Raw genomic sequence first — 27,975 nt, forward strand, 5'->3', positions numbered from 1 at the left:
ATACACCAGGCCATTGAACTTTTAGTAGCAAAAGAAAAACTAGGCCAGATCAGCGAGGCGCAGCCATATACCAAGTTTTAAGACCTGGGGGGCAGTAACAAAGAAGATTTTTTTTTTCTTTTCATATTCCTTCCTTCCCCCCCCCCCCCCAACATTAAGAGCAGATCTGTTTGTATATATGTGATAAGATGGTGGGGGGTTGTGAATGCAGTGGAACATGTAAATTAAAGATCATTCTGTGGATTTAATTTGTTACAGATCATTCAGAGCGTTGAATAAGGTGATGTTAATGTCAGATGTACAGATGCACATTTTACCACTCCCACTCTACTGACTGGCTACTGCCAGCATTAAAATACAGCGGCTTCACTAGTCTTCTCACTGCCTCCCTGTCACTGTCCCTGGGGCCACTGGGAGCACCGCTGAATTACAGCAGCTGAGAACCACATATGTAAAACAAATACAGGACAAAGTACAAGATGTGGAAATGCTTCTAGAGTTACAGGATCCTCACAGTGACAAGGCACAAAGGAGGCAGTCTCATTTTCCAGATGCCCAGATTGGTTTGTAGGGCTAATGATGAAAGCTTTGATTTGTCAACGTGATCAAATTTATTGAGACAGAATAAAATGAAAACGGTCCATGATCATCTCTCCATGAAGTCATGGAATAATTTAAGACAGAAGGGACCTCTGAGGGTCCCTAGATGTCCAATGCTCTGCTCAAAGGGGACCCCTGTCCTTGTGTTTGACCACCCTTATTAATGAAAAAAATTCCTGTATCTCGCCAGACTTTCCTTTGTTACAGCATGTCTGTCACCTCCCATCCTATCACTGTCCATCTCCTAGAACAGTCTGTCTCTATCTTTTCTAGTCCTTCCCATTTCATAGTTGAAGGCAGCAATAAAATCTTCCTTTAGCCTTCCCTTCTGATGGCTGAAGGAATGCTGTTCCCTCAACCTCTCCTTGTATGTAGTCTCTCATTTCAGTTTATTTTGTCAAATAATTGGAAATGACACAGTTGTACAACTAGGATACAGGTTTTTGCATTGCTTGCTCACCTCTGTCAAAGCTTTAGCACATCCAAAATAGAACTTAGAAATTAATTCGTGTTTATGTCTTTAGTATGCTACTTAGCTTCCAGGTCTACTTAGCAGAGGGTTCCAGACTCTTGAAGATTCCTTTCCATGGAAGTGTTTAACAGGATGCTGGAGGTGGACAAGACTTGTTTGAAGCCTGTTAGCAAACTAGTAGTTCCCTGCAGATCATGGCTTATAGTCCCGTGCAGGTTTTTAAAGGCCTGTTTATCCTATGTGTATGTATCTCTTCAAATTCTCACATATGTACTTTTAACTCATGATTTAGTTATCCTGTCTCAGCCAGTGTATACTTGCTTCCCAAGTGCCTCTGGTTCCTTAACCACTGTAACTGCTTTGAATGCCTCCAGGTGTGTCCTTACTGAGCAGCCCCAAGCTGACCTCAGTATCCCAAAGGACACAAAACTGTGGGGACTAACACAGGAAGTTTTTGACAAGGTAGAGAACCAAATCCAGTTTTTACGGCATCCTGTTCCTTTTCTTGAAGCATGAAATTATCCTTTTTACATCAAAGGAAATTCAGCGAACTCAAAGCCTAGCTATTTATCCCTGGTAGTGGGATAACTTCATCTGTGGCTCATGGGGAGTGAATTACATCTCCTTTTTGATGATTACATGGCTTTGGTGGTCTCAGCACTTTACTTACCTAGAGATGTAAATGAATTAGGGTATGTAATGATTGTGCTCCAGTTCTACCAGTGCTAAAGTGTTTTAAGTAATACCTGTTCAAAACAAAATGTGCTTTTCCTTTAAAGGAAGGTGTTTGGAGCTTTTATCTCAGAAATGGCCTTTTCAGAGGGCCGAGTCCTATAGGAGAACCAATAGAAAACACCTATTGGGTCTTTTCTGATGTTTTTATTGTGTTTTTCTTAAGCAATGTTACTTGCAAGAAAGTCACATTTTTCGTGTAGCATTGCCAAGCTTTGACATTTGCAGGGTTCTACTTCAGCTCGACTTTGAGCTTTTGATAGGTGACTGCTACAAAGACTTAAACGCTGGCATTTAAATACTTTTTCCTATTGGTTTAATGCCTTCATGCAGTTCATAAACAGGTATGGTCATAAAAGAGTTTGATGCTGCCATTTTATGGCTATAATTAATCTTGCAGCTATTTCAGTAGGAGATAATAGCAGGAAAAAGAAAGTTGAGCATATGAAGTTCTTGTATGTGTAATTATTTAACACACCATAAATATTAAACTAGTAAAAACTTAAGAGGATTTCAGAAATATCAAGCAGTTTTTCATTGCCTAGTGCTTTTGTTTTTTCCGTTCTCTTGCTGTTTGCTTTCTGAAATTCAGATTACCTGATTTTTATATTTATATTTTTCTTGTTTATTGGGGGGGGGTGGTGGATCAGGGATCGTGGTTTGTTTAGTTACTATGGCTGTTGTGAAAATGAAGTAATTTCTGGGAGTCAAAGGCATAACATAATTTGAAAATTGGAATGTTTTGCTAACTGAATGAGGCAGTATCCCACTGCAAGAACACAGAAAGCAACCCTTTTCTCCTTTCATAAATGGGTGAATTACAGCATGAGGAAAATAAGAGAATATCAAATGACATTATTTTAAGATTTTTCACATTTAAATAGCTTCTGGTTTAGTATCATAGTGAACTGTGTGTTGCAGCTGTGATTCCTAGCTCCACCGCCTTTTCCTTGATAAGTATTTTTTTCTCTTGTTCTCCATTTCTACAGTTGTGTGATCATGTTTTCATTCAGGACCAACTCCCACTGAAATCATTTGCAGTTTTAATAAGGGTCTCGTGACACTCCACCCTGCTTCCTTGAGGATTAGGAGCATGATTAAGACTGGCTTAATATGCAGTCTCTGCATGCTTTGGTAGATAATTTATGTAATTTAAACCTTGCACTGGAGAATTTTAATTCTCTGAAATGCTTTCAGTCAGATTGTGCTCTGGGGTGAGGCACGGTCACTGACGGCACTATCTGCACGTGTGAGGATGGTGTGGATCATCACCATGCGCGTTTGTGGGATGCAGTGAGCCTCCATAGCTGCTGAGAGCCTTAATCAGGGCTCTGCTTTAGCAGTAGCTTCCAGCCCTCTGTGTAGGGGTGCTGTATTCAGTGGCTATATTTGAAGTGACATATTTCAGCTCACCCCTTCTGTCTTCTATTTTAACATATTAAAACATGTTAAGAAAATTTTGCATTAAAATACAGAGGACCCAGATTAGTACCTTTGTTAGACTGCACATGCTTACATGTTCCCATTTGAGTGGGCTCATGCCAGTTATTGCACCATTTTTCTGGCTTATGCTGCTAGGGTAGTCATCTGACCATGTCATTTGAGTTCTCTATGTATATTGCTGTGCAAGACTGAAATTACTGTGTGAAGACTGTGAATTCTCTGGTTTGGCATAACACTAGTCATTTTAGCACAAAGATAAAACCATGCTTCTCCTTTTTTTTTTTTTTTTTTTTTCTACAGGGAGAAGCATGTCTACCATGTTTGACAATCACCAATTTAATTTCTTCATTTATAATTTTGTGTGCATTTATATGGGTGAAATTATACATGTGTATTTAGAAACACACATGTGCACGCACACAAAATACTGGTATGGCGTTCAAGCATTTCATCAGGTATATCAGCCCTGTATGGAACGTGAATGAGAAATGGTGATTAACACACTGAATTCTGATAGAATGTGTATGTTTCTGTTTCAGTTCCTGCCTCTAGCCATGTTGTCAAACTTGGAGCTGAGCTGTGTGAACCAGCAGGGATATTTGTAACGAAGTAAAGGTGTAGGTGGTAGGGGAAAGCCTTTTCTTCTCAGCCACAGGTCTACACACCACAGTTCTGTGCAACAGCCTGAACACATTCAATTAAAATTGCCATCTAAGCTGCCTGTTCCATCCTCTGAAAAATCAAACAGGTGGGGAGTTCATTGTGTGTATATAAAAGATGAAATGTTCTCTCTGAGATAAGAAACACAATTACTTAATAGCAGCAGAGCCTTTTCAGACTTACTCTTCAGCACATGTAAGAGTGAGGACGTATTAGAAATTTAAATCTACACTCATCTACCACATCCTTTTTTTTTGCCCTGAGTTCTTCATGTTCTGTTGATCCTTTTGAGCAGCAATTAATTTTTTTTGGTACCTTTAACACCTCAGAAGAGTAATCACCTGAGCGTGAAAAAGCAGAGTTTTCATGCTGGGATCTTGATGCAGCAATTGCCTCTTTGTGGCCATGCAGATGTTACCAGCAATGGTGCAGGAGTGGTGCAGCTGCTGTGGCTGTGTGTGTGACATGGTACTTAATTTTTACCTTTACGGTATGAATTTTTAAAAGGTCCTGCATATGCTGTTTGGTATATTTGGTCCTTTTGACAGAATAGAGAGGAGACACGATAATGGCAGATACAAGGTGTAATACCAATGTTGCAACAAATTTAGACAAGCTTTTCATTTGAATTCAAAAAAACATACAGGCTTCAGGTAGCAGGAAAAAGTGTTTTACGATGAATTCTGGCAGTTTCCTGGAGACCTGTGTAATTTTTCTTTCTATGATTTTTATCACTCATCTTGGCAGGTTTCATTATGTTTGCTCATCTAGGGACCTTTTGTGCCTTTATTCTCCCTATTGATAAGAAGCACTTTTGTGACCATAATCTCTTTTACAAATGGGTATGGTCTCAGTGCTGCTTGATTCCTTTATCCTTTGTATAATTTTGTCCCCCTAGCGTTCTGTGGAGTTTTTTTCCTCCCTGTTTTGATTAGAATCAGAGTAATCTCTGCGAACAAGAGAGGAAAAAAATGAGCCTGGGAAGAGGGAAAATGAAAGAGCAGCTGCTGATACAGAGGCTCAGCAAGCCCCACGGGTGTGTGCTGGACTCTTAGCCACAGTTGAGAGACTTCTGAAGAGGCTGTATTTTAATCGCTGTTTGTAACCAACGGGCTCTCAATGGAGCTCAGCGTGCAGCCTGTGAGCGTTCCTTCTTCCCGGCGCCCCGGGTACAGAATTGCTTCTTGATTACTCAGAGAAAGAAAGGGAAGGAGCCAGCGTGCACACGTGCAGTTGTATATGAACCCCCCAGTCACTGGTTTGTACTTGAGCATCAGCAGAAATGGTGCTGCTTCCACTGGACCTGATCTCACTTGAAATATTGGTACATATGTGGCTGTCCTGGGCTGGCATCAACTGCAGAGCACCTGACAAAACACAGGTGTTTGGGGAAAAGGTGGAAACTCTTCAGTTACTAACCTGACATGGTAGATAACTCCAGTTATGGACTTTTCCCTATGAGTCTGATCTCTCTGACTATGTGTTGAATGATGTTGCAGCTTCTCAGATCAGGAACTGAAAAGTTTCTCTGTTTGTCAGGTACCTGCAAGTGCCAACTACTGATGTTTCACTTTTAAAATATTTGATTGCTGGCATGCTTGAAAACAGCATGTTAATCAAACAGGTTGCTTCAGCTGGAATTGACTGGGAGGAAATAAAGATTAAAAAGCTATTGGTAAAATGTTCTAATCTTCTAGGTTTCCCAGAGTACACCAAGCTTTTATATAGTTTATGTAAAATGAAAAAAACTACCCTGTAATAATAGATTTAATTAAATTAATCTGTGAGGAAAAGTGGGCTTTGGAAGAGGTAATTCAAATCTCTCAACCAGTCAGATGCAATGTTTTGGTTTTTACAAAGGAAAAACATGTCTAAGTTTCTAGTAGAGCTTTTGATTATGGTAATCAGTGGTTTCTTCCCAGCTTGCACAATATGTTCACTTATAAGAAACAGCAATGCTGTGGAAGATCACAATAGCACAATCTATGGTTTTTCTCATAATTAAAGTTCCATTCTGTTTCCATAATTACCTAGCTGCTTATCTGATGTGAAACTTGGAGGAGCATTTTCTGATTCATTATAGTCAAGCCAAACAGCAAGCTAAACTGCTTTTAAAGGATTAAAGAAACGTTGTCAACCTTCAAATCACATTTTAAAATCCTTTTTGCGCTTAACTACTCTTCTACTAAGCCTCTTCTATCTGAGAACTACCAAACACTTTACAAACTGTAATTAAACTTGGCAGTTATTTCAGTACCAAGAGGTGTATGAGGTGCTTCAGAAAAGCAGATCAAACCTGGGTCCTGGAATAGCATTCACAGTTTCCTTTATAATTAATTGCATTTGCAGCAGAGCATTGTTGAAGCCAGTGGGGTTCTGCCCAGACCTGTGCATCTGCCTTCTAGCACAGGGTTTCCGGCTGTGGTGATGTTACTCACATGGGACCTTGCAGAGTGGATTTTATATCGGAACAGACTTAAGTAAAGCAATGAGACTAATGAAACGGAGTAATAGCAGGAGTGGAATAAAGATTATGGTAATAAGGTCAAAAGGGTCCCTCATCTGATGCCAAGCATGGCTTGAGTGTTACCCCTATGTATACAGAGATATATAATAGATAGATAATTCTATTATATAGATTAACAAGATTATTACAGATTTGGCCAAAGTAACCTCTGAGGGTGGATTTGAGGAAGAGCATGAGCAAGAATTATGAGAGGATGCCCTGTGCAAAGGGCAGGGTAAGCAGCAGCTAAGGTAGGAGGGCAAAAGGGACGGAGGAGAGAAACAGGAGTCTGGTGCCAGTGGTGGAGCACAGTTGCTTCTGCTTTCCACGCTGAGGAAGTGGTAGGAAACTGCCACATCAGTATGTGTTTCTCAGGGGACTTGCATGACATAGCCTAGGAAAACTGTGGAGATGCAGGTCTAGCAGATAAGAAACCTGGGTTTGTTTTTGCTCTGCTGCTGCCTTGTGCTGGGACCATTGGTGAGCAGAGTGGTTAAAAGTGTCATCATCTGCAAAAGCAGAGTGGTGTAATTTTGTCAAACCTGTTCACAGTGGTGCTACTGTATCTTGCTAGGTGATTGGAGCACATCTGTTGGATACGTTCCTCTTTGATAGACACCAGCTAATAATAGGGCTATGAATTGTGGTGGGATTTTACATAGAGTTAAAAGTTCTTAACTCTGATACACTTCTTGGTATAATTTCTTGCCTGTTTTTTTTAGTAACTGAGTAAAAGTTGAGCACATGGGAACATCGTAAGTTGAGTGTTGCTCTTTTGCGATCCCTTACTTAAATTTTTTTTCACACACCTTTTCGTAAGTTATTTTCTGAAGTTAGCATTTTCTAAGAAGTGTAGACAAGGAATAAAGTCTAGATGTTCAGAAGTGCACAAGGAAATATCTGTAGGCTCTGAAATGTGTTTTTTGAAAAAGATTGCTAATTTTTAAATGCACCTTTTCTGGATGTTTCGGTGTCGGCAGTGTCTTCTAAGCTGAATGCCATAAATTAATGGCTTCTAGGAATCAATTTATTTTGGAGACTTTACTTCTGTAGTGCTAGTGGGAAGGTGGGCATCTGGCCATGCCTATGCTCTAATATCATGTGTACATGCATCAGTAGTTTAGTGAGGGCACTGAGATGCACAGCCTCTGACAAAAACTGAGCTTAAGCAACTTCTTCAAAACCACCTGTATGAAAGTTAAAAAAAAAAAAGTTTTGAATCTGTGTAGCCTTTGGGCACAGATCATCCCTTCAATATGTGCTCTCAGATTCTGCATGTCACTGTTCTAATGCGTGCTGTAACTGGACTTTATTGTCCTGAAATGTAAAGGTCACTACTGCTAATTCCAGCTATTGTTGGACTGGGAGCATGGGGGTTTGGGTTTTCTGGAAGTCAGCTCATCATTGTCTCAGGACTAGTCATGTCATGCTGTATTGTTTACTGTGTTTTGAACTATTCCTTGTTACTTTTTGTCTTGGTTGTGAAGGTTTAAGGAGATATATTGAAGCATTACTGTATGTCAGGATTATGGAGAAAAAGCAGAATTTTTATTATTGTTCTTTTTTCTTCCTTTCATTGCCAGACACTGCTGTTGTAAACATTACACCTTATTTTATTTGAAATGTAGAATTATCCTTTTAAAGGATACTTGCAATGAAAAACAGAATAAGTAACAGATACAAAGTGCTGGCGGCCTCAGATTTCTGGTGGCCTGAATTCTGAGCACAGTTTGAATCCTAACGTGCAAGATTTTTCTGTTTATCTAGTAGCGGCCATTGCATTGTGCTTATGCATGCCAGCTTCAGTACACACATGTGTCTAAGTTCTGCATTACGGTTTGTTTGCACAGACTAATGAGCAAGGAGTTTCCGTGAGTGTGACTGTTCTTTGAGACGGGAGCCCATGATATTTTCATCATATGCTATAAAGTATTTATTACTGTTTTTAAAGGGTGGCTTCAGGAGACAGTCTGTGATGTGACTGTATTTAGTAACATAAATCCAAGTCCTTTTCTTTTTGCATATACTTAAGAAGCTATGAGGAGTTAGTCATGGTGATTTCTAAATACCAGGGAGACAACCACTGTGAAAACATTTCAAAGGGAAATAGCTTGAAGCTATAGAATGATGTTTAGAAAAGGCTAATTTAAACTAAATAAAAAAAGTAATCCCTGTTATACGTAATAAAATGCAGGAGAGAGCTCTCAAATTGTGCAAAAGAATTTTTTAAAAAAAGAAAAGTCTGGGGTTCCGGTTTCTCACAGGAAAAGTGCGTTCAGTGATTATGCAAAATCAGAAACTTCACAATTGTAGGATCGGTTCTTACATTTTCATAGCCTAACAACAATTCTGCATATTCTTCTCCTTCACTTGGATTTTTTTCATTCATCTCCTGTGTTCCTGGCTTGGAAGAGTGTTTTTTTCCAAAGAGTGTAACGCAGCTGCCAGTGGAAGCTGTTGTGTAACATATGTCCCAGAAGGAGTGAATACATCCCTATCTGCTTGTCAAATATTATGAGAACTAGGGCTGATGTTTCTGGCTTTCAAGACACATTTTCTCTTCTACTGAGCCAAAGGAAAAATTTTGATAGTTTAAGCCCACAGATGTACAGACTGACTTCCTCTGTGCTGTAATTTACCCTCACCACTTTCCCAAACCTCAGCGATCTTTAGAGATCAGAACTGACTGGATGGAGAGAATGGAGAGGTTTGAGAGGAGGAGGAGGAGGAACAACAGTAGCATGCAGTCTTTGAGTGTGATGACACAATGCACCATTATGGCAGCCACAGATGGCACATGCCAGCACACACAATACATGGATGCACAAATCTGTCTTTTAAAAAACATATGCTACACCTGGACCTCCTGTGCATCATGTAGTATGTAGGTGTTGTCAGCTAAAAGCATAGTATGAGCTAGACCTAGACAGCAGAGAGACTGACAGAGCGAGTAAGGCTGTTCTGTTGATAGAAGGGCAACAGGAGCATGCTATATGCTCTTCCTGAATATGCCCACAGAATTTGCATTTGATTTTCTGTATATGGTAGTTTGTTGAGACTGGGCATTATTTCAAAAGAGTGTTGGAATCTGGTTGCTGGGGAGACTTACAGGCTGGTTTTAGCATTCATTGTGGCCTCACAGTGTAACATTTATTGAAAAGGCTGATGTAATCAAGTAATAGATTTAAACAGTTCTGAGCACACTTCTCCAGGCATAGGCAATCAGGATATCAGGGTTATTTCAAACAGCAAGAAATGGATACTTGATTTTGCCAGATTCACATGGCTACTCTTGCTTGTTTTGGTTTGTGGTTTGGTTTTTTTAGCCCAACAGCATGAAGAATTTTATAGCTCCTCACAGTTTTGATACTTCCAGTTGCTTTTCAGGGAGAATATAAGAGATTCTTTCCTGTACATTTTGAAGGTTATACTGGTTCAGCTCAGCCTTTGTTATTAACTCCAGCCTAGGATCATCAGAAGTGTGTGTTGCTCCTGGACTAGACTGTAATTGTGGCACAGATCAAAATCTCTGCCAGGCTATCCTTTCCCTCTTCTAAAAACAGATTATCAGACTGGCATCTGTTTTCTTCGGGGAAGATGGCACAGATGCCCCTGCTGCAGGGGAGCTGACTCACAGCGGTATAGCTGACCTTTCTGCGAGACGTAGGGTAATCCATGGAAGGTGCATATGTGTTTGCCAGCCATCCCATGTCCCTGATGTTAGCAGACAGGGATGGTGGCTTCTTGCTAGTCTTGTCTTCATTGTGAAGCGGGGCTGGGCAGGTGTTCTGAGTCTTACAGAGAAGGTCTTAGAGTCTGCTTAGACCCTTTCTCCTTGAGCTCCCCATGTCTTCTCTCCTGCAGTTGGCAGGTGGAAAAACCTATATATAGAGAACTGTCGTGTTGTTAGAGAAAGTTTTGGAAAGGCTAGGTGCTGTGAGTGCAGCAAGTTATTTAAAGTTCTGACATCAGACTCCCTGGAGCCTTAGGTGTCTGCATAGGAAATCATAGCTGACCTGCATAGGAAATGAGGTGTACCTTAACCTTGAAAGTCATGAAGATTACTTTATCTAGACCAAATGCAACCTTACCTGCTCTACAGGTGACAGAACTTTGTCTCAGAGATCTATTCTACCTCTTTTAGTTACGCTGTGTTGGAAAAGAAGTCCTTCTGTTGAAAAGCCATGCACCAGACCTTAAGAACCAGCACATTATACTATAATTCTGTGAGCTTTTCCTCTGCTTGCTATGTGGGTCATATTCTTGCGAATAAAGGTAATTTGTTCACTGGGTTAGCAAATAGCTTCAGGAGCACCAGAACTAGTCAAGTTTGTTTGGTTGTGGTGTTTTTTGGGTTGGAGGGGGGAAGCAGGTAGTGTTTTGGGTTTGGTGGTTCTTGGTTTGGCGGGGCATGGGGGTGGGATATCTTCCCGTTCCCACCTCCCTGTTCATTTATTTCCTGGGATTGATTTATTTTTTTTTTGGTGCGTAAGGGGGTAAGAATTCCAGTTAAAAGTTTTCCCCAGCTTTCCCAGTTTTCTCCTACATGGCTTCTTTGTCATCCAATATAGGTTGAGCTTACAATACGACATTTTTTTCTGTCAGAGCGTTCTGCCCAGTCATGTATTTTCACTGAAATTATAGGAACTCTCAGTGAGACCTCTTAGGTTTTTGTTGGTTTTTTTGTTGTTTCTTTTTTATTTGGCCACTGCATGTAGAAATTATGAGGGCAGAGAAATAGATTATTGGGCAGTTTTTAATCGTATATGGAAACTTTGTTTCCACAGAAAATAAGTGTAAGAACCTACAGTATTGAGAGTTGAAGCAATTACCATCTAGGTACAAGGGGTAGTTAGATGATAAAGACATTGAATAAGGAGAGCTAGAAGCATGCCTGAAAAGTTTATGGCCAAATATATTGAGGATTGTAAGGAAAATTTTAGCTGTATGAAAAGCAAATCCATATAGTGTGATGCTGGTCAGTGGGAGTAAAATGGTAAGCTGCAGTGGCAGAAAATGAGTAAATACTAATAGTATTTCTAATTTCTGCTCAGAAAAAGGAGGAAGAAGATACATCTGCACATTTAACAACACGCCTGCTACTAAACAGCAGCTATTGAAGTTTTGTTTTTTTAAAACAGAAGTACTAGCAAATTCTCATTGAAAGACACATGCAGTGACTTTTCTGATCTCTTTTGTTTGTTTGTTTGTTTTAAAAAAAACACCTTTTCTTACTGTTTTTTACAGATGTTGGAACATTGTTGGAAGTTTCAGTAAGTTAGTAAAAGCTGGTGTTTTCATGGTAGTTTAAAAGATTAAACAGAGCGCTGTATAGAACCTGCTGTAGAAGGTCTGCAGTCTAATACTTGAGTTCCTAACTGCTACAACAATACACAATTTAGCTCCAAGAGCTGTATGTGCTGATCATGCTGCTGTTACTTTTGGACAGAACCATAGAAAGGCTGATGATGGAATAGAATAGATCAAGATTTAAAAAATAATTAAAATGTGTCAGCATGTTAGGGAAAACAAGAGTTGTCTCACTTTTCAGTGTTTCTTGATTGAATCATGACCTTGTTAATAAGACACTCTGTGTGTTCATAAGATACTATGTGTATTTTGTGATATGTGATTTGACTTAAGCATAAAGGTTATAAAAATGTAGTTTACAAAATAATTAGAGCCCATGTTAAACAAATTGAAGAACAAGTGACTGAGAGGTGGTAAAAGACATGGGTAGCTGCTGTAAAGTCAAAAGTTTATAAGACAAGGGGTTGTGAACAATCTTACAAGGCTCACATGATTATAGAGATGAAAAACAGGCCTTATTAGAAGCGTATTTGATTTATTGAAGAGGGGGGTGAGAGCTGACTTTATCAATTTACACCTGTCTCCTTAGAGAAGAGGTTTCATCACACACTTGTTTCTTTAGCTTAACAAGAAACAGTATAATTTGATCCAGTGAACAGAAGCTGAAATTAGATAAGAGAACTAGAGATAAGGACTAGAACTAGAGATAAGATACAGTTCTTAACAGTAGTGGTAAATAAACAAGTGAACTGACTTGTCTAGAAATCTTTATCAGTTGAAGTCTTTAAATCAAAGTAGATACCTGTCTTAAAGATATGGTGTCGTTTAAATGGGGTGTTGATGTAGAAAGACAAACTTTTGCTGTACAAGCATTTGCCTGATTGTAATGGTCCTGTAGCTTTCAGATGTGGGAAGCTCTCTCAGCAGGTGCAAACAGGCATTGGTGAAGCTGCAGAGTTTATAGTTAAAAGATATTTGACCCAGCTGCTGCAAGTTGAAGTAAGCCCAGACACCAGGAGGTACTGTATCTGGGAATTAGTTGGGTATCCAGATCATTGGGAAGGTATTTTCAGGGCCAAAATAGCCATGCTCGGTTAAGGAAAAATAGTTTGTTCATGAGTAGAGGAGAGCCGCTCTCCTCCTTCCTCCCTAACCATGGATCATCATTCATAGATCTCTAAAGACAGTCATAGGTATCACAAAACCTTTTTTCTGTTCTGTGGTCCTTGGAGGTCTCTTTCCTCAGCAAATGGAAGCCAGGAGAAACCTCTGAGATGAGACATGTCACATGGGTGGAAAACATAATTAGTGAGATTTTGCACAGTGTGTTAGCTTGCTGCCTGATAGGCAGATAGATGGCAGAGTTTTCATGGAGTTAATTGTTCTTCACTGATATGTATCCATATATACTATCTTATATATACACTATCTGTATCTAATGTGTCTATATATACTTCTTGTCCTCTCTGATCTGCACAGACTATCCCCAGAGACAGATGTTTTGGATAGAGGAAGGTGTTTTCTGCCACTGGCAGGTTTTGCTGCCATGACCTGCTTGAATAGGCTTGCTGCCTTTCAGGAGCAGGCCCGCTGGGAAGCTGACAGTCACAGTTAAAGCAGGCTCTGTTGTCTGAGCAAACTGGCTCGTTTTCTTCTGATCAAAAGTACATGGTGAAAGGTGCAGCTTGGATTCTTTAAAGCATCTCATTATAGGTTATATTTAGAAGTAGGAAGAATATATTATTAATTACAAGGATGCTCTAAAGCAGAGAAGCTGTTTAATCCATGCCCTTGATGAACAGAAAAGTTACTGTACTGGAGTAAGGTTATGCAATTAACAGTAGGAGTTCATCAAATATCAAACTGCTTGTCTTCAGGATAGTGCTGGAATATCTGACAATTTCCTAGTTATTGCTTAAGTAGTAAGAGTGAGAGACAAGAACTGCCACAGGAAAATGTATATAATACAGTTTACATGCCTGTTGTCTGCCAATTTATATATATACATATAAAATTTTTTTACATCTCAGAGTACAGGCTCAGTACCTGTTGCCTTGGTGGATGTGGGGTTTGCTGGGAAGAACCAGGAAGTTGTCCCCATATATTTCTTGGCTTATGTGGTTGCTAAATGAGCACAGTGTGTAGCCACTTACTGTGAGGATCATTACAGTTTTTCTCGTATCTTTGTGTTCCCACAACACCCCTTTTGCTGAGGCTGGCCAGTGGGTTCGTCCCAGTATCGCTCTGGGTGTTCGCTTTGATCTGTGCAGTAGTCTCAGCTCCAGTCTCTGTACTGGTCCCATAAAACAGAGCTACCTTTGCAGAGGCATTTCTCGATCTGAAGTGATTTTTGTAATTACTTTCAAAAGTACTTACAAAAAACAATATTTTTTTCTGTTTTCAAGTTCAACCTGACATCTGGTAACTGATTTTTGTTAATTATGTGATCATCTGGTGAGCTGTTTTAAACTGTGCTTATAAACCTAGTTTTGAGTTGAGTATTAATTTGCTTCAAAACAAGTGGAGAAGTTGAGAGCTTAAATGTGCTAGAATATGTTTGAAATAAGCTGCCTTCTGGAATTTGTTTCTGGTTTTGCTGTAATAGGAACTGAAAACTCTGGTATGTGTATTATGGGGAATTCTACAAATTAATATATAGGAAGAGAAATAAATAAATTGGTCCTGGTGGTGTGCTCAGCTGCTTGTGTAAGAATTTGACAAGTGAGCAAGGTGATTGTTGCTGGTAGGCTTTTACTAAGTGAGATTACTGCTAGTGAAAAGAATGTATTTTTTTATTTAAATTAATCTTTAACAGTTCAGGGTCACAAGGCCACAGGTTTGAAGAGAGTCTAGAAAACTCCATTTTTTGTATCTGTAAACCTAAACCAGTCAAATTAAGTTTGATTCAATAAAAAGTAAATGTGTCTCTTGTCTAACTGTGCAGACATTGTTCCAAGATGCTTTCAAACTGCCGAGTTACAAATCACACGAGGAGGTACGATTGATTTATTGTATGCTGCAGTCTGGAGAATTTTCTCACTGAATCTTTGGTGAAGAAAGTTGATGCTAATAAAGCTGCAGCATATTTGACCAAAGGCCTAGGAATAAAGAAAGAAGTGTTACTGTATTAGTACAGATTGGGAGAATATAGTTATTACCTGTGTTTCTGTAGAGAACAGCTCATTGCACTGTCTGTGCTACGCCGGTCCATGAGGCATAGGCTTCATAGTCAGGGCTTGAGAGTGGGTCTGGTGTCCTGGGGGATGCCGAGGTAAGGGGAATTAAGCTGTGCTACTTAGGCACACAGCTGACATGGCCAGGCTGATACCTGAATAGATGACAAAAGACTCGTAATAAGTCACACTTCGGTGGAGGAAGGCTAAGCAGTCATTCCCCAGCTGTGCACCTTTGCTCAGCAGGGCCATCACAGGCCCCGGGAGCTGCGCTGAGGAGCTAAATGCATCAATTTGTCAGCTCTGTGGCTGCGTGAGAAAGTTGGAAAGTTGTTCAAAAATCTATTTGCCCACAAGGCTTTGGAATCACTGATCTAGGGCAGTGAACAAATTCTCCTTTCAAAAGTTGCATTTCTCAGGGTTAATTAGCTGACTTCCATTCATGCCTAGCTTGTGCTGCCTTAACCTCCTGACTCTTATTTCTTCCTTGACGCTCTTCTTTCTTCACATAGCATATCTGTGTTTGAACTTCACTGATTCCCAGCTACATTACTACCAGTCTGTGCTGGGTCAGCTGTTACCTTTGAGTGTTTTATTCTCCTAGGGCTTGCCTGAGTCAGAATTGCCTTGAAAGCATCATGCATCGCTAATCATGGGGGAGCACAGTGGATGATCATAGATTTTAAAGGTTGTCTGTAGCCAGACTCAGGCTTTCACAGTGGGCATCCCTGGATACAAGGAGAGGTAGAGGATCTGTGTTGAGGAACAGAGCTCTGCTCTCAGCCATGCCATAGACTGGAGTTCAGTTTGATTTCCAGGCTTAAAGAAAAGGCAGTTCTTTTTTGCTTCCCTCTCCCCGATCTCACCCATTACTGCTAATGCAAAAAAGGAGGGGAGACTGAACTGCATTGCAACTGGCAACGTGTACACAGACTGACAGGGTAGTTATTAATGTAGACCATGGCGGGATGGGGGGTTTGACAGGACAATGTTGTACATCACTCACTTTCAAGCTAGCTCTAAAAACAATAGAATTTTAAAAAGATGTTATGTTCAGGACATAAAAAAGGGGAGCATTTTAACTGACCTTCCAAAACAAAGTCATATCATTGTTGGATTTATTATTTTTTTAATCTTTGCTTTTGATGGAGCATGAGAAGTGCCTCTCACAAAAGGGAATATTTAATAGCTTTGCTATTAGAAAACTCTCTCTAAAGAAAATTACAAGTCCTAGGTTTTGCAAACAGGCCTGTGTGTTCACTAACTAACAAAGTAAACTGTCAGTTTATTAAACTGAGAATGGCAGTGCGTATTGCTGCTGTAGGTACACCAAGAACAAGTGGTTCTTCAGCTCTTCCCATTTCTTACTCTGATGTCCAAGTTTTCCCCTATGTTTATGACCAATATCTTCTCTCCATTCCTCTGTGACAAGCTAAGGGCATAACCAGCTGATCCCTGAGATCGGAGATGCTTATTAGTGAGTGAAGAGAAATTTTTAAGTCATGCAAAATGATCTGAAGAACTTTAATATGGAAACTTAGGTTTTCAGTAGCCAGAATTATGTCTTAGTGTCACGGCTCCTCTTAAAGACAAGTTCTGCCTTGGCTTCGAGGTGGAGCAGAGAGAAGAGCATGAAGGTTTGGTGGTTTCATAAGTAGGGACCGTGTCAGGGTTCAGCAGGGCAGGGTGGAGGCTCCCCCTGCTCTGACTGGGTGCCCGTTCCTCCTGCTTGGCCACATGCTGGGCTTCAGTGGCATTTGTAACACCAGCCTCTTTGAAGTCTCTGACATTGCACTTTTTTACCCATAAATACAGAGAGGCTACTTTTGTGCTAATTTAAATGAGTTCCTTGAACTCTTCCTGTAAGCAGATAGAAGGTAAGGTTTTATCCCTCTTGAGTTTAAAAAGTCTAGTCTGCCTTATGGCTGCTGTTGATAAAAGTGCAAAACTTAACCTTCTGTATAGCTGTTCTCTTAAAAATCACTGTTGCAAGTAATATCCTTTTGTGACTTAATATAAGGAAGTAAATGGGACAGTTGGCAAGGATATATTTTGGTTGGTGTCATATATTTAATGTTAACCTTCAGGGTACTGGCTGGGATGGAGCAGTTGCTGGAGCCGTTTTGGTAAATACTCACTGTGACCTGTGACTCTATTCCTGGTCCATTTGAACTCAGCAGCATATTTCTTGGGCCAGGATTTGGCTGTGAATGTGTGAACATTTTTCCATTTTGAATCCCCGGTAAATCAAGGAATTGTTTCACCCATAGAGAAGACATGCAAAGAGCCAAAGTTAGCAGAAGTAGGGGGGAAAGTTGGCAGATGGCCTCAGACTTCAGTTTGTCAGAATTCCTTTTGTTCCCCTAAACGATGAGGGCTGTGCTCCATAGTGATTAAGCTAGGCACTAGCCTGTCATTACAGGGCTGCATTAATTTCTTCTCTGGATTAATCTGAGTAAACGTTTCTTATGACCATATGGCTGCGGTGTCAGGAAGGGCTACAACTGTAGCGTTTAGAGGTGCCATGTGGTTCATGGTACACACATGGCTACACACAGTGTAACAGTGTTTTTACTCAGGTGAAGTTGGACTACACCAACTTTGTTTCTCTTCTGCCTTCCCACGTGGAGTCTTCCCCTTGTAGCTCAGCTCTGCCACAGGATCAATGCCTGTCAGTGCAGTCACCCCACAAATAGGTGGTGACCATAGTTGATTTTGTATGTTGCTGTGGTCCAGAACCTATATAAAATGGTAGTAAGGATTGGAATCCCAGGGTTATGTTATGTCTTGTTCAAGTTTATCAAGGGATTCGTGCACCCCTGACCAAATCAATGGTTAGAGACATTTAATGAACATCTAAGAGACATCTAGGTACTACTGATCATAAGAAGCTGGGCAGGATGAGCTAGGTGGAATACAAAGGCCAGGACAGTCCAAGGACTGACCTGGTTGAGGGATTGCTAAAGCTCTGTGTGGAGGTGTTAAGTGTCCCCTGGGAAGGGAACTTTTGTAACAAGTTGCTTAGGTATGAAAGCTGCTGTAGGGAATGAGCCTTTACAGTATTTTCTTGAATTCTCATGTGTGTAATTGCAGGTAATGAAATGTGGTTTGTTTGGGAGCAGAAAACCTTTATCGTATCGTGTAGGTTTTTCTCATATGTAAAAACCTGTCATGATCTCTTAGAAACTGGTTCCTCTGTGCTCAAGCAGACTTGACAGTGGGGGAATGCCACTGCACGTTGTACAGACACCACTAAGGCACTGTCATTTTACAAGTACTCAACAGTAAGAACAACAAAAAGGGAATTTAGTGATGCTCAGCATCCTATATGCTGACTGTTGTCAAACATCTGATCTTAGTTTTTAAATTCTGAAGCTTTAGAAAGTATGACCGTGAGGACAGGTTAAAGGCAATTAAAAATCTTCCTGACTCCTACTGAAAGTATTGCAAGTTTCCTATAGTTTTGAGGACAGGGAGGATCATGAAATCATCCATTTTGACCTCCTGTTTACTGTGGGCCATTAACATTGACTTGGATTTACCTGAAATGAGTCAAGTGACTTGAGTTAAAGGACTTTGTTTCTCAGCAGCAGGCCTGTTGGGCACGTCAGGTAGAGAACAGAAGTGCCATCAAAACAGTATCTTTCAAAGTTATGAAAGTAATTAGGTGGGACATGCTCAGATGATTGCAGTGAGTGTTTGCTGTGTTTACAGGAAGACAAAATTGGCTGAAGTCCTGCCAGTCTGACTGGGGGAAGGAAATGCTTTTCTTATCCAAGTGTGATGGTAGTTTTGATTCTTAAAGTGGGTGAGTAAGACATAGCATTCAGAAATCTAAGAAAAATGATGTGCTGGAAGCCCAGGAGTACTAACCCTTTCTGTCCAGCATGCTGTCTTGAGCTGTGCCAATATTCAGTATTCTGGGAAAGATTTAAAAACAAACTGTGAGTGTGCCAGGATAGCTCTGAACTTGGGTAAAGAATCCCCTCCTGACCCATGCAGATGGCTCAAGTTGTGGGACATGAAGCTTAGTTATTAGTTACTATAAAACCTGATGCCATTTGTCTTTTCAGCCTACTATAGAAACGTTTTGCCTCTTTACACTGTGCTCAGATATAGTTTATATTACTTATAAAAACTATTGGTACTAGCCCTGAGAATCATTTTCTTCATTGATGTTGTTTTTAGTGTCTGTGTTTGAAACATGCTTTTCATATAAAAGCTACCCAGATTTCATTCTGACAGTGAGTCTATATTTCAGTAATTAGGATTAATCTTGGGATTTTGAATTCCTGATTATTTCACTCTGATCTCAGAGGTGATAATCACCAGTGTGATAATCTGCACAAAAGCAAGGTACATGCTATCTATTTTAGACATGCTGAACCCTTTGTATGCTAAGCTTATTTTCTCCCTCCAGTTTCTAGGAAGAGGAGTTGCATTGACAACTCCTAACCCGTGCTGTTGTAAAGAAGCTGTTCTTACAAGCACACAAGGATGGACTTAAGGGCTGTACTATGCAGTGCAATGGGGCTGTGTAAATCCTTTTCCATTCCCCTGGGAACTTCTGAACATAAGTCATCATCAAAGAAATCATACCACAGAATCTAACTTTTTATCAGGTGTATCAATGGTTTATACTATTTATGATATGATTTCTTGACCTTTGTAGTATAGTTTCTTAGTAGCCTTTCCTAATCTGTTTTTTTAGTCACTTTATTAATTTATGTTCAAATTTTAAAGGTAATGGCCATAAGTTAATCACCTTTTTGTGCAGAAAGAATAGATTTTCACTATTTCTTTGCCTTTGCATGATCCCACGATGGTTATTGCACATAAATATGTACTTTCACACTCAAAAATACAAGTTCAGGTAGCAGCAGTCCAAGCTCCCAGGTCCTCGGAGTCAGTGTTGTCAGCATGCGTCAGTTCTGATCTGGACAGACCATCCCATGCTAGCAGCTGGATCCTCCTCTGTCAACAAAAGCATCAACTGTGGTGGTGGTTTAGTCTCATTCCAAGTTTCCAAGTGCCATAATCTTAGTTCACTTAAGCCACCAGTCATGGCATTCATTTTGGCCTGGGCTGGTTTCAACTGGAAATATAAAGTTGCCTTTATTTTCTCAGTGATCTCAAGTGTATGCATAATACAGATACAGTGAGCAAACCAAATACTGTTGCTGGATGCAGTTGCGCTGGCTAGTAGAAGTTGCAAGTTCTATCCCAGCAGGCTGATGCTTATAGCGTGTTGCTTTACGTGACAGAAGGAGAAAGTCATAACCTTTGGAACCAATTCTTTTATTAGCGTTCCCTATAACGTGTTCTGTCTTTGTGTATTGCTAATACGTAGATCCAAATGCAGGCACCCAGCGAGGCTGTGGGTGTAGGGCAGTTCCTGTGTAGTCACAGCGTGTGTTCTCTGTACACTGATGCCAAAGATATTCCTGAGACACATCCACCTTGGATGTTGCTGCCCCCATGCAAATACTTCTCATTGTAAATGAGGCTCTTGTTTGGTACTGTTTAGTTTGGGTTTTGCTTGGTACAAGAAGGGCATAAGGGAGATTAACTAAATATAACATATATGATTATATAACACTCTTTAGCAGAAAATCTGATGTGTCTTGCAAGGTTAAGTGAAGTAAACTAAGGCAACAGCAACCTGTCCTGAGCTACAGAGTGAACTGATGGGTGATAGGGCAGAAGCAAGTGTTCCTAGCATCCACACTAAGGGGGAAGAAGGGGCAAGGGAAGGAAAATACCAGTGCAGGCACACCTTCAGCTGAGATGATAATTGAAAAGCACAAGACAGATTTTGAAATGTTTCTTATGCACCCTAAATACTTCAGTGGGGAACTGAGGTGTAAGTTAGTAGTGAGTGTACACTGGGATATATGTTCATACACACACACACACACATACATATATATTTAAAAAAAAATCCTATATATGCAAACTTGTGACTGAGATGGTTTTTCTGAATTGCAAATCTCTAGGCATTGGGAACTCTTGAGTTCTGAATTTCCCTGAGCAATCTCTGTCAGCTCCCTTCCTTTCTTCTGAACAGCTGCTCATTTAACAATTGTGCTTGTTTTGGCTGGAAGCGTAGAAGTACTAGTCCTGTACATGGGCAGGTATGAACATTTATTTAGTTCTTGGTACACCTCTGAGATAGGACTGCCAGCTGTCACAAAAGAAGATTTAAAGACAATATTTGAGGAGGGGAGGTCCTTTCTAAAAACCATTCCTTTTTTTTTTTTTTTAAAAAAAGCCAACAACTAAACCATTCCTGGAGAAAAGAGGGGGGTAGGAATTTTAAGTTCCATAACAATAGTAGTAGTGGATATTTTGCATGAACAATTTATTGGCATGTCAGAAGTTAATTAAACCATTTTAGTATGGTATTTTCTCGGTTACAGAATGAAGTTTCGAGTTGGAATTTTTCTTCTGAAGAACCTGGGAAAAACACAGGGGGCAGTCTGAAGAGGATGGGGAATTATTTCAGCAGAGATAGAGAAACTGTTCAGACCTGTAAGATGATGTATTTCCACAAAGGGTGTTCTTTTCAGTCTGCTGATGAAAAGTCTTGTGGGTTTCCCACCAGCAGAAGCTGCTTAATTACATTTTGTGCATGCTCTTAGAGTACCTGTTTGGTGAGAACCTGACAAATGGTCTTCTGAAAGTAAATCAATTCTGTTTTCTTGGGCTTTCTTGAATATACATGATGTCCGGAGCCTGAAAAGCACAGCAGTGGCACAAGAGGAAGCAAACAGTGGGGCGCCAGTTAGGCTCTATGGTTCTCTGAAAGACTTTGTAGCCTCCTATAAAGGAAAAGAAGAATGTGCCATTGGCGGTAGTGAGTAAATGGAACCTTCTTGCCTTCTTTGCTCTTGTCTCCTTACAAATAAACCATTGTTGTCCATCCTTGGCATTTGCAGTTCATTGTGATAAATTGGTCCTGATGTGTCTGACATTTCAACCAAGTTGTTTAATGGTGCTTTTCTGAAAAGGCAGATCTTGCTATAACTCGCGTTGGTCCAGAATATATCCAGTGTAAGAGCACTCACCATCACATACAGCGCTAACCCTTTCCTTTCTGGGTGGATGGAGACGAAAGTAAGAAGTAAACATTTTGGTCACGTAAGCCCAAAAGGCCAGGGTTTGTATAAGCAATGTACAGAAACAGAAACTTTAAGTCTGGATTGCTGTTGCTAAAAGCCTGTTTTCATAGCATGGACAGCGACATTGAGTCCACTTGCACTGCTGCAGCGTCTTGGGCAGGAGGAAAAAAAACAGCTTGCTGAAATAATGCATCAAAATTTTGCTTGGAGTTTTATGCAAGATTCCCTGTTATCTGCCAGTGCTTTCAAGTTGTTAGCTTCCATGCAAGGGTTGCTTGGGTGCAGAAACCACAGGAATACAGAAATGTCATGAACTGTGACCAAAAGCAGCTTCTGTGGCTGCATCCCTGCAAGTTCAAGCTTTGATTTACGTTTTTTAAATGTCTGTAATTACTCTGTCAGTGAGATGATTAACACCGAGATTGCTTTCCATAAATAGGAGTCTTCTGTCTGTACCTTTCTAAACCTTTCGGCTTCCCAAAGCTATTAAGTATCTGCCCAGAGCAGCCAAGCAAAAGTAATGCCCATACTTGAACTGTGACCAATAAATAAATAACCTTTTTGCAGGTTAATGATCCCACTGTGATAGAAGACGATTTTTAATTGTATTTCACTTTCTTCAAAATCTGATGTGTGGAAAGTGTTCTCGCTTGCTTGGTCCACTTAGTTCTTGATGGAGGTATACTATAAGGATGAAGAGTGCTGGTTCTTCTCAGCATCAAAACAGATTTACCTTTCCATCACCGTAGCCTGAGCAAGAAGAACTAGAACAATTTTCTGGGAAGTGGACCAATAATCTGATCAACAAACATCTCCATGACTGCTTTGGGTCTCCCCAGTATATCAGTCCAATACACACCTTGTTCCTGAACACACCGCACAAATGCAGTCAGGAGACAAACTTTTAAAATGTAAAAGCATGGAAATCCATTTGGAGTAATAAATACAGCGAGGAAAGTAATTTTTATCTCGGGCACTCTTAAGCATATGTTTGCTTATGGCAAAAACTTGTGTAAGAGCACAGAGCAGCCTAGAAGCAGCCTTGAATTGAGGGTGTGGGAGAAGAAGGGCTCCGTAGGTGCAGGGGCCACACGGGGGGCTGCAACCCCCTCGCCCCCACAGTGAGCTCCCCCCGCCCAGCCCTCCGCAGCGGCACCTCAGCACCCACCTTTGGTGGCGGCAGTGGCATTTGGGAGGGGGCAGCTGGCTTTCGGTGGCCATGAGGCTGCACACTTCAGAGCTGAGAGGCTTCGGGGGCCTTGGTGGAGGAAGGCAAAGCCCAGGTAGGTGCTGGAGACCCCAGTCACGTCATCCTTTTGTACGCCATTTGTGGCAAAGCACCCTGCTTTTGCCGACCCTGCTTGGCAGCTCCCTCAGAAAACAAGGCGGCCCTGCTGCTGGGGTTGGGGTCCCTTCCCCACAGCAAGGCTTGTGCCTCTCGCAGCCCCCCAGGACTCTCGTGCTGCCTCATACGCGTGGCCTGTGGCCATCCCTCTCCCTTTCCCAGAAGGTGCTGTCTTCTCCTCAGAGCCGCCACCTTTCTCCTCAGAGGGGTGGATGGCGGTGAGGTGAGCCCTTCGGCACCGTCACTCCCTGGCCCCTGCAGGCTGTAATCCTTGTGTGGCTCTGTGCAGAGGTTGGTTGTTGGTTGGTTTTCAGAACTAAAGTTATAGTGACTTGGCTGCATGTTTTTATTTTTCAACGCAGCGTTCTCTAGGCTCGCACCTGTGCATGCGAGGGCTGGGTGAGGCTGGCAGAAGCAGGATTTTTGGCAGGCAAGCCCTCTGTGCTATGGGGCTTCTAGGCCAAATGGACCATTTTAGCTCTGTGTTTTTCTTCTTTGAGGAGCAGCCCATCAGCTGCCGCAGGATTTGTTTCCCTCTGCATCCATGAATTCCTGGTGTATGCATAGGGACGGTGTGCCCTGGCCTACAGCTCGGGGGATGGTCTGTGAAGCAGTTTGACTGCAGTGAGGCGTGCCAGCTTCCTCGAGGGTGAGGGCAAGCACCTTGTTTTACACCATTTTGCACAGTTGGCAAGTGACCTGGTTTTCAGACATGCTGTCTGACTTCTGTGGAAGGACCCAAGTGCTCAGCGCCACCGAGCGTCCCTGGAGTTGTGTATTTTAAATCTGCATCTTAGAGAGACCAGGACGTAGGGGAAGATGCAAGGCCTTTGGCAGGGCACTGGTCTGAGCTGGCAGACATGTTGATCCTGGTGGGATGGTGTTGTGGAACCTTTCCAATGTCAAGTGATTTTTATTACTGATCTGCTGGTAAAATAATTAAGAAGCCTAAGTAATGATTCCTTCCCCCCCAGTTCTGTAGATCATGCAACATTCGTAAATGTTATTTGGGTATGCAGTGAGCAAATTTCAACAAAAATGCTGCCTTGCCTCAGGGTTATAAAATTTCATTACATCTATTATTAACTGTCTGTCTGTGGCAGGACCTAATTTGTCTTGATATATTGGTTGCCCACAGCTTCTAGAAACTGCTTCTTATCACTTCAAGGTGCTAAGACAGAGAAATCCTGGGATTAAATGGCACTGCTTTTCTAAGTGGCTGATTGATGCTTTGGGGCTGTAAGATGCCCCTCTATGGCCTCCTTGTGCAGATGGAAAGGGAGAGTTATAATTTTCATCCTCTTTTGCTCAGCACTTGGGAAGCTGATTGACTTGGCATAAGTACCTTTACCAAGGCAGGGTAATGTGAAAGTTTCAATTCAGAATTAAGATACCTCCTTTTTCAGTAGACCTGCAGCCATATATAGCATTATCAGCATTAATACCAATGGAAGAACTATTTCAAAACATGTAATTTTTTAAAGAGAGAAATTGGTCTGTTTAAAAAGCTAATCCTGCCAAACTGGATGATGACTCCAGAATACCAAACAATTATTTAAACTGTAGAACATTATGCATTCAAGCAGACTCGTCGCAATAAATGTAGATCTGTTGCTCTTTACACTAGTATGAAAAAAAAGGAATTTTGGCAATGCAAAATAGTTGTAAGGGAATGAGCTTCACAGCTTCCTTGGTTCCAGAGAAATTTGGCAGATTTTATTTCATAGTTACATTCTTGCGTATACTGGGGGTTTTGCTTCTGTGGGTCTTCCTGTGTCTCTGTGTTTCAAGTCACAATCTCCTTTAATTTAGGCAGTTACCGTTAAGTTTCACAGAATCCTGGAATGGTCAGGGTTGGAATGGATCTCTAGAGATCATCTAATCCAACCCCCCTGCTAAAGCAGGTTGCACAAGAGTTGTGTCCAGGTGGGGTCTTGAACGTCTCCAGAAAGGGAGACTCCACAGCCTCTGGGTAGACTGTTCCAGTGCTTTGTCACCCTCAAGGTAAAGTTCTTCCTTATATTCAGAAGGAACTTCTTGTGTTTGAGATTGTGCCCATTTGTTCACGCTTTGCTTACCACTTTTTCCCCAAGTTTACTGATCATAATCTGCCTAGATCGTTGAATTTAGAAATTGCCTTGCAATACCAAACATATAAGTAAACCCTTATACTAAAATTAGGCAATTCATTTTTCCTGACTTAATTTGAGGTAGCATTTTCAGAGTAGTTGGTCCAGTACTACTGCTGCTGTGTGCAGGGTGCTAGCATTTTAATAGCAAAACCACAGTGTGTTGGGGGTTTGAGGCAGTCACAAACAGGCAGTGCTGTTGCTTTGTTGAGCATCACTCACACAGAGTATTGCATCCTAATTAATAACCAGCCCTAAGATCTTCGTTGAAATCCCTGTTGATTATTGAAGCAACTCTTGTCAGTTCGTTTTGGTAGAGTTAAGCTTGAAAATAAGAGTGAGGGGTGGTATTTGTTTTATTTGCATGTTCCGGTACAGTTCTGTTCCTGGAAGGGGTCGGCTGGGCCAGGCACAGGCTGGAAGGACGGAAGGCCCTTGGTTTTGGGGAATCCTGTGCAAGGAGACCTGATTCAAGAGGCAGCAGCATATTGCAGAGCTGTGGCAGCACAAAGCTGAGCACTTGCAGCCCATGCACAGGCCAAAATAGCAAGGAGAAGGTGGGAAAGGGCCAAGAGTGTGTCAAGAGCCACGGGAACTGTGCACAGTTTGTTGCAACACAGGGTGACTGGGATGGCCAGAAGCAAGACCCTGCTAAGGAAACGCTAGGTAGGAGAAGCTGCATACGAATCTGACTTCTGTTCCTCTACCCTAATTCCTTTGAGTTTAAGTTAAGTTTCTGGGATTTTGTTAAAATAAACAGTGGCACCTCCTTTTGGTTTTTTTTTTTTTTTGGGGGGGGGGGGTGTTTGTGGGTTTTTTTAATTAAATGTAAAAACGTTGTGATCTCATTTGAGGAACATGTACAGGACACCTCAAAATCAGTGTCGACTTGGGATTTCATTACAATATGTCTCAGGATTGAACCATACAAAATAAAAGTAACTTTTAAAAGTGTAAACAATGTTGGCAATGTCTAGGATTATGTTTAACTTTGGGTTTTTTTTTCTTTATTTTATTCTTCCAGCCAAGCAAGTATGTCCATCTGAAAAAATTAGCTGCGGAGACTTAAGCAACAAATGTATCCCAGCATCCTGGAGATGTGATGGGCAGAGGGATTGTGAAAGTGGTATTGACGAGGCCGGTTGCACTCCTGGTGAGTTAGTAATACTTTAATACGTATGCAAGATCTCTCTTCAGGACTATAAAAGTCCTAGAGCGACTATTACAAATTGCACGTAAAGGGATGACTTTCCTGCCAACAAAATCATTCACTCTACATTTGCTATGCTAAGTAGTAAATTACAAAAAAAAAGAGAGGAAAGAAGGATTCTCCAGTTGGAGCTGGCTGGAGAATACAAAGTCAACTCCATGGACAATTAAGTATTCTTTTACTACTGTAGCAAAATATAGTTAGTTTGGAACATGATTATCAGGGTTAATACCAAGATGGTGTGGTAAGGCCTTAAATAACAATGTTCAACCCTTCCTCAGTGGTAGCTCAGCAGCTTACCACTGTGTCCTTCCTCCTGCAGAGTGTAGCCTTATAGACTAAGGCTAGCTTCTTCTGGGATATAATAGATAGGCTTGGACATTTCCTTATTAATAGCTTCTTGGTTTCACAGGACAAAGAGAGAATTATATACTATTTACTGTAACTGTTTTAAATTCAGTCCCTAAATGGCCATTGCCTTTTATTGGGCCTTTCTCTGCTGAATGGAAGAGCTCTTTAACAGTGTTTTCCCTCTGTGAAAACTCCTACGCTGTGCAATCAAGCCATTTCTCAAACTGTCTTTTTGATAGACTAAATATATTTAGTTCTTTATGCTTCTTGTTGTCAGATATTTTCTTTTGAGTGAATGCTTGACTCATTTTTGTGGCTCCCTTCAGTATCCCAGCTGATTTTCCAACTTTCTTTTTAAACAGACCACTAGAACTTAGGGAATATCAGTCTTACCAGTCTGTGCAGACGTAAAATCACCTTTCTAAATACTGTTCTTATATAACTCTGTCATTATTAAATTCTTCTTGTGCAAATGATCCCAGGCTATTAAGAAGCTATCTCATGCTGTGTGTAGTTATTCACCCATCCATCAATATTTCTGATGTTGCATGTGATATCAGCAATGTTAGTTTTACTTCCAGATTACTGATGAAAGGGTTGAATGATTACACACAAGCACACATTGATGTTTCTTCATTTGAAAACAGAATTTTGGGCTCTTAATACCTAGCCAGTTCACAATCCACATTATATCTTTTCACTGGAGTTGTGTAATTAATTACGTTTTATGTGATCATTTTGTGGTTCCGAGTAAAACACTGTAGATAAAGCTGTGTGAAAAAAATAGGTTTATCAAACAAAATCTTACTGAAGATTTTACTGTCTAAGCAACCTGTTTCAGTGTTTAGCCACTCACTGTAAAAATATTTTTTTTTTGTCCTTTTCTACTTTTTCCTTTGTCACAACTTCTGCTTATTGCCTTT

At 40.9% G+C, this 27,975-nt stretch overlaps 1 protein-coding gene across 4 annotated transcripts in view; it reads left to right on the forward strand.

The window, feature by feature from the left end:
* LRP8 (LDL receptor related protein 8) overlaps positions 1-27,975 on the forward strand; it is a 194,496-nt gene that overhangs the window by 124,448 nt on the left and 42,073 nt on the right. For all 4 annotated transcript variants that reach the window (XM_080406255.1, XM_080406254.1, XM_080406256.1 and 1 more), the window contains one exon: positions 26,516-26,644. In XM_080406255.1, coding sequence (XP_080262381.1) covers positions 26,516-26,644 — 129 coding nt within the window. The remainder of the gene's footprint in view (positions 1-26,515; positions 26,645-27,975) is intronic.

The sequence above is a fragment of the Falco punctatus genome (assembly GCF_963210335.1).
Source record: "Falco punctatus genome assembly, chromosome: 11".
Classification (NCBI taxonomy): domain Eukaryota; kingdom Metazoa; phylum Chordata; class Aves; order Falconiformes; family Falconidae; genus Falco; species Falco punctatus.